The sequence below is a fragment of the Mesoplodon bidens genome (genome assembly GCF_964165515.1).
Source record: "Mesoplodon bidens genome assembly, chromosome: 7".
Classification (NCBI taxonomy): domain Eukaryota; kingdom Metazoa; phylum Chordata; class Mammalia; order Artiodactyla; family Ziphiidae; genus Mesoplodon; species Mesoplodon bidens.
In genome coordinates this window covers 59139068-59152579 of record NC_138164.1, presented here as the reverse complement: position 1 = coordinate 59152579, position 13512 = coordinate 59139068, and the positions used below count along the sequence as shown (strand labels likewise).

At 47.5% G+C, this 13512-nt stretch overlaps 1 protein-coding gene across 1 annotated transcript in view; it reads left to right on the top strand.

Moving 5' to 3' along the window:
• Nucleotides 1-13512, top strand: part of CLPB (ClpB family mitochondrial disaggregase) — a 147932-nt gene that overhangs the window by 125603 nt on the left and 8817 nt on the right. Inside the window, exons 8-9 of the mRNA XM_081240489.1 lie at nt 5536-5613; nt 6873-6928. Of these exons, the coding sequence (XP_081096615.1) occupies nt 5536-5613; nt 6873-6928 (134 nt within the window). The remainder of the gene's footprint in view (nt 1-5535; nt 5614-6872; nt 6929-13512) is intronic.

The window sequence follows — 13512 nt, the reverse complement described above, 5'->3', positions numbered from 1 at the left end:
CACTCACCTGCCAGGGCCCTCAACACCCAGGCCTCCTCCAGGAAGCCTTCCTTAGCCCTCCACCTGGGTGCGGGGCCCTTTCTCTGGGCTTCTGTGGACATCTTTTAAACCTGAACTTACCACATGGCATCAGTTTGTATGTCTTTCTCCCTCCCAAGGTCAGGAACTACCTCTCATTCAGGTCTGTTTCCCCAGGGTTGGTACACAGGTGTGTAAAAAGTTGAACTCAAGTGAACTCAAATGAACAAAGTCTGAGACCATCTTGATGTTCTGCCTCTCCTCAGCACAGATTCTGATCTCAGCCTCTTTCTGGAAGGGTGTCAGCCTTCCCTTCAGGGATCCCTTACCTCACAGCATGCACATAGGCACATATAATCGGTGGGCTCAACGAAAGCTGTTTTTTGCAATTTTAATACGTAACCCCTTAGTAGCAATAGTTTGTCTTCAGAAAGACTAATCCTTAAAGACTAAGAAGAGAACTCTCTCTCATCATCCACCAAACCCAAGGCACCAGTATCCACTCAGTCAGCATACGTTTCTTGAGCTGTGCTCCTCAAACCTATAATCTTAGATAGGAAATTGCTAATAGACATTTAGATGACTCAGCCATGGAGTCCCTCTGAAGGACAGGTTTCCCTAGGAGGTGGCACAAGCATGGAACAAACACGTTCCAGTTAGGTTAAAAAAAATCTCTCCCTTGGGACTTCCCTGGTGGCGCAGTGGTTAAGAATCCACCTCCCAATGCAGGGGACACGGATTTGAGCCCTGGTCTGGGAAGATCCCACGTGCCGTGGAGCAACTAAGCCCGTGTGCCACAACTACTGAGCCCATGTGCTGCAACTGCTGAAGCCTGCGCGCCTGGAGCTCGTGCTCTGCAACAAGAGAAGCCACTGCAGTGAGGGGCCCATGCACCACAGCAAAGAGTGGCCCCCACTTGCTGCAACTAGGGAAAGCCCACGCGCAGCAACAAAGACCCAATGCAGCCAAAAATTAATAAATTAATTTTTAAAAATAAATTAATAAAATTTTTAAAAAAGGTCCACTTGGCCAATGGGTGTAAACATTAAAAAAATATATATCTCCCACTGCATCACCAGAACTTATCAGGAAAGAAGAGTCAGCCTGCCCAGACTCCCCCAGAACCTTGAGCTAGATGGAGGCAAAGGCCTGGCATGGGAGGAGGAGGCAGTACTTTTGTCTCACTTTGGTTTTGCACACACCAGGGCTTTCCTCTGGAATGTCCCTTCATACCCAGACTGCCTGGCCATCTCTCCCTCATACTTCAGGCACAAATGGCTCTTCCCACACTTATCCCAGTTGCTCCCATCCCACTTGGAACCCACAGTTTTCATAGCAACGTTCAACCAAAAGGCACAAACCTTGTTTTAGGCTTCTTTGTAGGTGCCCCAGCACTCAACACAGAGCTTTTTTGCTGAACAAATGAATAAGGCTCCCTGGAGAGAGGTTAAGAAGAGAGTGGAAACCTTATTCACCCAAGGGTAGTAGTAGTAGTAGTAGTAGTAGTAGTAACCAGTTGAAGCCATAAGAGACTCTTGGGTCTAGGCCTCACTCTTCTCTGTAAACTGGGAGTTGAAGTGTCAGTTATTTTCCCCTGTGATTCCAGAAAAACCAAGAATTAATTCATTTAGTCAGCACACATTAAACCAGTGATGGGCAAGAGTCCCTCAGGAAATAGAATGCTTAGCACATGCACCCACGGAATACACAGATTGGGGCACACCCTCCCCCTGATACGAGGGCAGAGACAGATGAAACCTGTTCCACTGCCCCTCTTCGAGCCTCAGTCTCTTCTTCTGTGAAATGGAGATAAATGTCTACTATGAATTATTGTAAGGATGAAAGAGAGATCTGTAAAACAGCAAAGCTAATGGCAGCTGCCACTACTGCTGCTATGACTACCATTATTTTTATTATTATTCCATTCTTTGCAACTTATAAAATACTATAGCCATTAACTCATTTTAATCTTCATGTGGGGCTGACTGAGCATGTATGGCTCTTCCCATTTTATAGATGAAGAAACCAAGCCTCTAAATCAGTAAGTGTTTTACTCAAAGTCAATCAACTAAGTGGCAGAGCCAGGACTCCAAACTAGGTCCTGTAACTCCTGCCCTCTCCACCATACTGCCCCATAGATGAACATAGGAGTTAATGGAGCAGATGTGATGTGGTGGAATAAACAGGAAAGAGTTGTTGCAGGTGAGACTTAGGATGGTCTGGTAGTGGTTGACATGGTCAGGAGAAGACGTTCTGGTAAGGGGAAGAACCCAGCAAGGAGGCCCTGGAGCTGGCTCAGCATGTGGAGAGGCTGCCAAGCCTGTTGGAGCTTTCAGAGATGGGACTGGCCAGAGAAGGGGCTGAGCTGCCTGCTCAGGGGACCTGACACCATCTCAAGCTAAGAGAGCAGTGGTCAGGATATGGTCAGGGGCAGGGGCTCCTGAGGCCATGTATGGAATGGCTGAGCCAGCCAGACTGGAAGACTGCAGCGTGGTGGCTTTCCAGGTTAGGTGAGGGAATGAGGAGATGTTGTGGTAGGGGAGAGCCAACTCCTTTCTCTAAACTCCTGAAGCACCAGTTCATGCTCAGGAGCTAGCCAGAGCCAGGGTTAAAGCCCAGGTTCATTTATTTACCTGTGTAACCTTGAGCAGGTCACCTAACTTCTTTATATATATTTCCTCGTCTGTAAAATGAGAATCAAGTTACCTGCCCTGCCAGCCTCATGGGTTCATAACCAGCCTCAAATGAAGTTATGTCTACAGAAGTTCTTTACAGACTCTGAAGTGCTAGCAGAGGAAGTTGCTGCATTTGCTTGTCCACAGTGAGAGCACCGATACCTGTGGCCACATCCCAGATGGGCCTATCTAGGTCTCTGTCTGCCCCAGCCTCTGCCCCAGCCTGACAGAACCCTGAGGCACCCAGCCTTGGTCCTCAGCCACCCTGCCAACCACACACCCCAGGGCCCGCCTTCCCCAGTCTTTCCTAGCTGCTTCCATTTTTCATTCTGTCGGACGCCATCTGCTTGGCCATTTTTCTCTTCAGATATTATTAGAAATATCCAGAGTTGTAATTGTTTAATGGTTGGCATTTTGCCTGTTTCACGGGGAGCCCAGATCAAGCCCACCCCAGACTCATGCCCTGGGTCTGGCAGAATTGACCAGGGACAGCTGTGCAGTGGAGTCTGCTTGGCATTATAAAGAGCTCTCTCCCAGGTGCATTATTAGAAAAGAAGGGGGAAAAGATGGCCCCTGGCATAATCCAATTCTGCATTCTCCATGGTGTTTTTGAACTGCATAGCCCAGAGGCATGCAACTCTTGGTGGGCTGGGAAGCTTCCTGAAAGAGAAGTCAAGATCAGAACCTCAGGTTCATGACACCTGGGGAACCCTGATCCCCCAGGCCAAATACCTCCCCAAATACCCCCATGAAGCCTGAATCCAGTTTTTGCTCAGCTTCTTTCCAACCTAGATTCTCAACTTAGCCAACTTTTGGAAGAGTGTGACTCCTTTCATATGACCCCTTCTCTCACCCTTGCCTCAACACACATCCACACATAATGTTCACAGAAGTCTAGCCTTTGCCATTTTACAGTATCTCCACCTCCCCAAATACCCCCACCCACAGGGTCTTGTTTCTGTCAGGACACTGGGGGCTCCCTCTCACCAGGCTGGGACTTCTCCATCTTCATCCCCAGCCTTCAGATACCTATGAGGCCTGTGGATTCCCATCATGGCCAGGCCTTCCAGAGGACCAAGCCAGTCAGTTTAGAGATGATCTGAGACCTAGCCCAAGGGAGAGGTTAGACTGAGTACTTTCTCAGGCCCCTCTCAGGAGTCTCAGGGAGTATCTCCCGGGCAGGCAGAGTGGCTAGTCTGGTGTCCATGAGGTTGCACAGTTTCTTTTTCTGCTGAGGCCAGAACTAGAAAGTACCTTAGGTAGAAGCATTAGAGATTGAGGTGAGAAAGCCCACAGTGTGGACCTGAACTCCTAAGACAGGAATTCGAGACCTCTTTGATCTGATCCCACCCACAAGTACTCATGTTCATTCCTGTCTCTCCACCTCTGTCATGCTGCGGCTTTTGCCCCCTCCAGATCCCACCCAGTCTCTGTGATCTGTCATCAGTCCCACTTCTTCCAAAAGCCTTCCCTGATCTCTCCAGCCGCTTCTTTGAAACCCAACCACACAGATTATACCACACAGTATAGAATTTAGGATCTTTGCACCTCAAGAATGGACAATGCTTCCCTAAGACTGTCAACTCTTCCTCCATTGACTTGGTTTCCATGCCTTGTCCTCTGACATATATCCGTTTGCTCATCTCCCCTCAACACTCTGGGGACCAGATCATATATGCTGTTCCATCTGCAGGATGACCTTGACATTGCACAATGGTCTCTCCCCTTCCTTCTTCTGACGGCCGTGATTCCGTTTAATGCAACCCAAATTGATACTAGCTTTTGTAAGTAACCATATGTGACAAAAAAAGAAGACAGGTTTAGAGATGCAACTCTACCATCTCCACCAGTCAGCTGGTAATCTACTAGTTGTGTGACTTGGGCGGATCTCTTTATCTCTTGTTTCAGTTGCCTGTTCAGTATGATGGAGTTGAAAATAATATTTTCCACTCAGGGTATGGATCTTGAGTAATAAAATGTTGGCGATTTTTCCATTGGGCCTAGCAGATAGCATGTTTAATAAATGATTCTTCTGATGGTTCTGCCTCATTCTGTTCCTACTCTTATACTTGAGTGATGCTTCTGAGCCTGACTCGCCCACTCTGTGGTTGGGCACTTAATTTCCTCATCTTGCACAGAGAACCCTTGAAGAGGAGAGGTCAGCACTCACTCTAGCAGAGCTGAGCCCCAGGGAACCTAGTACATGTTTATTCCCCTTCCCCCACCTCTGCCCAATGGAGGCCATGTTGGTGGAGGTGCTAACCAGGTGGCTCACCCTTCCGTGCCCTGAGCTCCACACTACCCTTCATTGGCTTCCAGAAAGTGCATTTGGCTGTATTTCGTAACAGCAGACGAGACCTTAGTTCCCCCAAATGGGAAAGAGTTCAGAGCTCACACTCCAGATCCCCAAGGGCCTGCCATGGGCTTCTGCCTCTCCCATTTGCATAGGGGCAGGCTCAGACTCCCACCAGTGGTGAGTAGATGGGTTACCAGTGGAGAGCTAAAGTTCCTCTCGAATTCTCCTTCACCAGCCCCCCACCCCCTTCACCTCCATTCACCATCCACCCGCCTTTCAGTTTCCTTGGCAACGCTGAGTGCTCATCCTGGAAAACTTTATCCGAAATCTGCTCTGGGCAGCCTTCCAAATCCATGCTAACCTGATTAGGTGTCTCTAGGGGCCTTGCCAGCTAATCAGATTAGGCAGCACTAATGGTAGTGAGGACTTTGAGTGGGCGCAGAGCAGTAAAACATATTGTATACTTAGTGATAATTATCCTGCCTTTTGTGTCATTGATTTATCTGCCTCCCTCCCTGTCCTCCCATCTTATGTGTTTGGCCACAGCGATCCGGAGGAAGGAGAATGGCTGGTACGACGAAGAACACCCTCTGGTCTTCCTCTTCCTGGGATCATCTGGAATAGGTAACTGGGAGTAGATCAGCCTGTGGGGAAGGAGAGCTGGGGGAGCCCCAGCTGCTAAGGGCCAGAGTCACACAACCCACCTCTCATTCAAATCTAGCTCCCAAAACAACTGCCTCCAAATTACAGAGCCAGCAAGAGGATCATCTGTTACATTAGGAACAGCTGGAATTATGCCCCTCCCTCTGGAAGCTGTGGTGCAGGGCCTACTTCACCTGGAAGGCCAGGCCCTTGGGGTCCTGTGAGTCCTGGTCCAGCCGCTCTGCAACCCCAGAGGCTGCCCTGTAGGAACTGAACCACCTCCACTGCCCAGTGCACCAGCCTTATCTAGTGTAGCCTGAGACATAACCCTCTAGGAAGCTAAAGAAAGCCCCTGATGGCCAGCACAGTGCTAAGTGCATAGCAAAATTGGTTGCAGTGAAATGGGTTGGGGATTTTTATAGCCATTTGGGCTGGATTATCTGAGGCATTCTCACCCCCTCACTGTCTGCCCTCACAGATACTTCCCACTGCCACCACCACACCACCACCACCTCCCGTTGTCTTTTTTTTTTTTCTCTCTCTCCCATTGTCTTGATAGGGAATTTCATGCATCTGTTGCCTCCTCTTCCCCTCTCAGCATCTTCATGGGTGCTCCCTCAGATGTAGGGTCCCAAAGGGTTACCATTACCTCACATGATACTATAGAACTTGACCCATGCCAGATAGTGACTTCCAAAGGCTTGACGGTCATGCCAAATGGCCCTTCAGAGCCACCCCTTCAGTATTATCATTCCTACTTTATGTTACAAAGCAAGACTGTGAAGCCAAGGAGAGGTGCTTTTTATCCTCTCCCAGCCTCTATTTGGCCTGTAGCTCCAGGGCCTGGCTGGATGGCAAGACCGTGGGTGTCCAAAGAGATACAGTGCAGTGAGCCAGGAAGTCAGGGTGCTCCCAGGACAGGCAAGGTTTATGCTGGGCTTCAAGGGACAGGACGGCTCTGGATTGTAAGAGTCAACCTCTCACTCTTAGGATGCTGCTGTAGAGAAAAGGTTTCAGTCCCCCCACAAAAAAATCAAGATGCAATGCAGACTTTGATTCTGGTCCCAGCTTTACCATTAATTCCCTTGGTGACTTTGAGACAGTCACTGACCCTCTCTGAGCCTCAACATTCCCATCCATAACATACATTATTTCCAGCATCCATGCATTTCTAATATGCTTTCATCACAGGAGATAGTCATCTGGTCCTAACCCAACACTTCTCTTTTCCTTCTTACTAGGAAAAACAGAACTGGCCAAGCAGACAGCCAAATATATGCACAAAGATGCCAAAAAGGTAAGGGCTGGGATCTACGCCCGATTGGCAGGCCATGGAGAGCTTACCACTCCTGCTAACCCAAAAAATCCTAGGCTCCCTGAATCTGGCAATAGCCAATCAAAAAGATGGGCCCTGGCCCAGGAAGCAGGCCTCAGCTATGGCCCCAACTTGGCCACCAATTGCTCCAGGGATTTGGGCAAGTTATTCAACCTCTTTGTGCCTCAATTTCTTCATCTGAAATAGGATGAATAATCCTTGCCCTGCCTGACTCTTGAGGCACTTGGGAGAACCCAGTGAGATTCATTTATACAACATTTCTAAGCGTCTACTCTGTGCCAGGTATTGTACTAGATCCTGATAATACAGCGTTCATTAAGACACTCCCCTGCCCTGAGGAGCTCAGCCTTGAGGGGGAGACAGCTTTAGAAACATATCACTACTGTCCAGTGCCATCAAGGGCATGCTAGAGGGAGTCTCAGACCTGTAGGAGAAAAGTAGAAATAAGAGGATTTGCTTTTCTCCATTCTACATGAGCTTTTAAACATGATTTCTTAATGCCCTAAGCTATGAGGTAGTCACAGTCCCCTTTTTCCCATGACCCAGAGGCCTGGATTCTCCATAGGACAGGGCTGTGCCCATCCCCTTGTTCAGACTCTGGCTTTCCAAGGCCTGCTCTGTTTGACTTTCTAGACTGACAGGAAATACCTTCACACAGAGAGAAATGTCAGAGCAGTCCTTGGAGATTGCAGAAACATTTAAACTTAAAGCCACACATTCTTCTTCCTACTGGCCTTCCCAGTGTGGAGGCATCGCAGGTTGCCCACGACCCTGGATGTCCTTGCCTACTTTCTGTGGAAAGCCTCCCCAGCTGAGGTGATGAGGAATTGCCCAGGCCTCTGCCAGCCAAACTGCCAGCAACAGAGTCCTGGCCACCTCCTATCCTGCTTTTGCCTAGCTCCCCCTTCACCACCTCCCTGAGGGCCTGGCAGCCATAGAAACAAGGTAGCTCAGGCTGTGTCCTTCTGAGCCGCATTCATAGCCCCCTTCTACTGACTGCCAGTAGCTGTCTGTGAGCTGTCTCAACCAAAGCTAGAGCAGACCCACTCAACAGGCAGGCAGGCAAGAAGCAGCGCATGGCATGCTAATATGCTCCAACCGAAATAGCATTTTTAAGACAATTCATCAGGTTGGCAGCGATTGAAACAATTAGCACTCTGGAAAGGGCCATAAACTAGCAAGACTATTAGGGAAGATGCAGTTACGGGCAGGAACCACCTGATTAGGGATGAAGAATTCCGAGTGGTTTAATTTTAATACTGTCAGAAAGGTTAATATTTAATTACAAATCATAATCTCCTTATCCAAGCTGTCTTAATATGTCTTCATACTCAGTGGAAGTAGAAGGAAGGTATCTGCTGACTTGCTGGTGTAGAAAGGAGAAGGGGCTTGATGAAAGACTGATGATGCAAGTCATTTTTCAGTTGGAGCATCTAAACAAGAGGCAGATTTCCACCAGTGCAGGGTGTCCTGAAAGCTGATGATGGCATCCTTCACTACATGCCTCACCTAGGAGACGGAGTTAACACCATCACCACTTGGAGGCGGTGGCCTGGGTGATCCAGGCTCTGGAGTCAGCCATTCCTTGGCGCAGGTTCTACTGGTCCTAGACGGGTTGCTTTACCCCTCTAAGTTTCAGCTCTTGCCTCAAAGTGAAGCTAATCAGTCCTGTGTCTAAGGTTGTCGTGAGCATCAAGTGAGATACTATGAATCACAGAGAACACAGGTTCTAGCACCCAGTAAGTGCCTGATCCCTTGTCTTATATTTATTCATCACTCTGTACTTTCCACAGCAGTACTCCCATCCATTGTCTTATTTTATCCTATAAGGAAGACAGCATAAATGCTAAATTAGACCCACTTTTTAGATGAGAGAACTGAGAGCCTACAGCGTTAAGCATCCAAAGTCACCTGTTAGGGGAAGAAGTAAAATCAGAATCCAGTCTCTCAACTCTTCTCTCAGAACTGTTGTTCTCAGCCACAAGAGGAGGCTAGATTATAAACTTGTCCATTTGTCCCCATGTCACATAGGGAGATGAGAGGCATGAGAAGCCCAATATAACCATGTATTTTATTTTTAAATCATAGTTGTTGCTTCTATAAAACTTCTACCTTCACCAGCCCTGAGGACCAACTCATTACAGCATCTATGTCTAGCATAGACATTCTCTGGACATGCAACAGGCATGTTTGAAACCTGCCTTCAAAATCTGAGGGTTCTGGGCTTCCCTGGTGGCATAGTGATTGGGGATCCGCCTGCCAATGCAGGGGACAAGGGTTCAAGCCCTGGTCCGGGAGGTTCCCATACGCCGCGGAGCAGTGAAGCCCGTGCACCACAACTACTGGTCCTGCACTCTGGAGCCCACGAGCCACAACTACAGAAGCCCACGTGCCTGGAGCCCGTGCTCCGCAACAAGAGAAGCCACCGCAATGAGAAGCCTATGCACCACAACCGAGAGTAGCCCCTGCTCGCGACAACTAGAGAAAGCATGCATGCAGCAGGGAAGACCCAACGCAGCCAAAAATAAATAAATAAATAAATAAATAAAATTAAAAAACAAAATCTGAGGGTTCTGGACTGTAACCTGTCTAACCAGGGTACCTGACGTCACCAGGACCCACGGAGTGATGTGTGGGAAGTGTCATATACGGGGTCCAGTGTAAAGGAGGACTGAGCACTGACTTGGGAGTCAGTGACTTGAATTCGAGTTCTGGCTCTCTGATCCTTGGTTTCCTCATTTGTAAAGAGCCACAATACCTCCAGACCTGGCTGCCTCACAAGGACTTGTTTGCACATTTTTATAATTTCTTTTTTATTATTATTATTTATTTATTTATTTTTGGCTGTGTTGGGTCTTCATTGCTGCGCGCGGGGGCTACTCTTCGTTGCAGTGTGCGGGCTTCTCATTGTTGTGGCTTCTCTTGTTGCGGAGCACAGGCTCTAGGCACGTGGGCTTCAGTAGTTGCGGCACGTGGGCTGAGTAGTTGTGGCTTGCAGGCTCAATAATTGTGGCATATGGGCTCAGTTGCTCCATGGCATGTGAGATCTTCCCAGACCAGGGCTCAAACCTGTGTCCCCTGCCTTGGCAGGTGGATTCTTAACCACTGCACCACCAGGGAAGTCCTATAATTTCTTTACCAGACTTGTGAGCTTATTATTTTTCTCTCATTAACCTCTACTATTTCCCCCAAATTGAGCAGCTTTGTTAACTCTCATTATTAGGGTTAATAATCCTTGAGAAAAAACCTTAATGTCATTCTGTGATTTCATCCTGAAGTAGGGTGGTGAAGCCCTAAAGACTGCAGTTATAGTGGCAGTATGATGAAGGGATCAAGAGCAGGGCTCTGAGTCCAATGCTAAACTACTCTGTGGAGTTGGCTGAGATCTCTGTTTACATCAGTTTTCTCATCTGTAAAATGGATTCAATAATGGTGCCTGTCTCATTGGATTATTATGAAGGTTAAGTGAGATAATGATGTAAAATGCTAAACACCATTCTTGGTACATAGTAAGCAATCAGTACATGTTAGATATAATTGTTATTATTGTTGCCTCACTTCTAGATAACCCTAAGGTAAGATCATTTGAAACCAAAATTATTCCAGCCAAGAAAATCAAGCCCTTAGATTTGTTGAGAGTTACTCAACAAATCAGTAGAAGGACTAGGATAAGAACCCAGGTAATTTGACATAAGCGTAAGTGAGCGCTGAAGTCTGAACTCCCTGTTACCTTGGAGCATTGATTGACACTGGTTCTGGACACAAAGCTCAGAACCCTTCAAATGAAGATGCCAAGAGCCCAGCTGATTGATGGAGTGGGAAATATGAGGCAGGAGAGTATAGTGGCTAAGAGCACAGGCTTGGAGCCAGATTGTCAAGCTTGAGTGACCTTGGGCAAGTTAATCTGTGGCTCGGTTTTCTCATCTGTAAGGTGGGAATGATAATAGTACTTTTACCTCATAGACTTACACACATTCTAAACCCTTTATAGCTTGCTTATTTAGAACATCGCCGGACACATAGTAAGCGCCCAGTGAGTGTCACCTATTACCCAGATACCCATCTCATGGCTTCCAGCTCATTGCTCCCTCTGGGCAGCACTCCCCATGTCTATCTTCCCACGCTTCCTGAAGCCAGTGTTTCTCTTGGCTGAGCTGCCTGGGTCCCTCTGAAGATGCTTGCTGGCTAATGCTGCATGTCCTCTGATAACAGTGATCACCCCCTCATGACCTTAAGAACTTCTTCAAGGCCTTTCCCACCTCTTGGATTAGGTCCTCTCCTCAGGCCATAACATAAAGGAGAAACAGCGAGAGGGCATAAGGGCCTGAGTATATAGGAAGAAACTGCAGCTCCAAAAGGGAAGGCAGCCAAGGCCACACAGATAGTGGAGAACTAGGGCTGGAAGCCAAGCCTGGGGCTCTTTCTGCCACCCTGTACCTCACGTACAGAGTGACAGGACAGAGAAAAAAATAGAATACATCACAGACTGAATTTCTGGCCAGCAACCGAACTAGAGTATAGCCTGGATTTCAGACATAGCTACCTCCCTCTCAGGGTCTTGACACGCCCTCCCTCATCCCCAGCTCTCAGGAGAAGCATAGGCAGTGGGTGCATTCTCTTAGATGGAAGCATGTGCCAGTAGGAGAGGATCCTGAGGAGTCTCTGGGGAACCCTGATCTGGGTGGAGAGACAGGGCCTCTGAATGCCCTTATAATGCCCTAAATCCCTAAATTCTTCATGAAAAGGCATGGGCATTCTGCTTGTTTTAACTCTCAAATCCCACTCCAGAGGGTGTGCTCTTTCCCTGGGGCTAATTATGGTCGGGCCTCACCCCAGGGGGCCAGTTCCCTGGAAATCAGCCCTAGGCCCAACCATGGAGAGAGAAGGGCTGCAAGCTACATTCTGGATAGCTCTTAAATGAAGTGAAAACATATAAATAAATGAGAAAGATTTATTAGTTTAAAAGAAAAGTAGGGGGCTTCCCTGGTGGCGCAGTGGTTGAGAGTCTCCCTACCGATGCAGGGGACATGGGTTCGTGCCCCGGTCCAGGAAGATCCCACGTGCCACGGAGTGGCTAGGCCCGTGAGCCATGGCCTCTGAGCCTGCACGTCCGGAGCCTGTGCTCCGCAACGGGAGAGGCCACAACAGTGGGAGAGGCCCCAACAGTGAGAGAGGCCTGCGTACCGCAAAAAAAAAAAAGAAAAAAGGAAAGTAGGGACTTCCCTGGTGGTGCAGTGGTTAAGAATCCGCCTGCCAATCCAGGGGACACGGGTTTGATCCCTGGCCTAGGAAGATCCCACATGCTGTGGAGCACCTGGGCCCATGTGCCACAATTAGCCTGCACTCTAGAGCCCGCGAGCCACAACTACTGAAGCCCACGTGCCTAGAGCCCATGCTCCACAACAAGAGAAGCCACCACAATAAGAAACCTGCGCACCGCAACAGAGTAGCCCCTGCTCGCCACAATTAGAGAAAGCCTGCACACAGCAGCGAAGGCCCAACGCAGCCAAGAAATAAATAAAATAAATTTATTTTTTTAAACTGTCATTAAAAATTGTTTTTAAATAAATAATATAAAAATAAATTGGTGCAACCACTGTGAAGAACAGTATGGAGATTCCTTAAAAAACTAAAAATAGAGTTACCGTATGTCGCAGCAATCCCACTCCTGGGCATATATCCAGAAAAGACGAAAACTCCAATTCGAAAAGATAACATGCAACCCAGTGATCATTGCAGCACTATTTACAATAGCCAAGACATGGAAGCAACCTAAATGTCCATCGACAGATGAATGGATAAAGAAGATGTGGTACATATATACAATGGAATACTACTCAGCCATAAAAAAGAATGAAATAATGCCATTTGCAGCAACATGGGTGGACCTAGAGATTATCATACTAAGTGAAGTAAGTCAGACAGAGACAAATATTGTATGATACCCTTATATGTGGACACTAAAAAAATGATACAAATGAACTTGTTTATGAAACAGAAATAGACTCTCAGATGTAGAAAACAAACTCATGGTTACCAAAGCGGGAAGGGGGAGAGGATAAGTTAGTAGTTTGGGATTAACATATACACACTACTATGTATAAAAAAGGTAAGTAACAAGGACCTACTGTATAGCATGGGGAACTGTATTCAATATCTTGTAATAATCTGTAATGGAAAAGAATCTGAAAAAGAATATATATATATATATATATATATATATATATGTGTGGGTGTATGTATGTATAACTGAATCACTTTGCTGTACACCTAAAACTAACACAACTTTGTAAATCAACTATACTTAAAAAAAAGAAAAAGGGGCATGTGCCCACATAGACTTGCAAAGTTGAGGGCACCATGGAGCTGTCTGGGTGCTTGTTGCTCCCCTCCATCTCATCATGATCCCACGCTGATGGTGACTGACTTTGTCCATGTCAGCCTGCCCCATTTGGGTGCTTCTAGAGAACAGAGACATAGCTCCAGTGCTTGGCACACACAGTGTGCCCTCAGGAAATGTGGGATGAGTGGATGATGTGGTGATC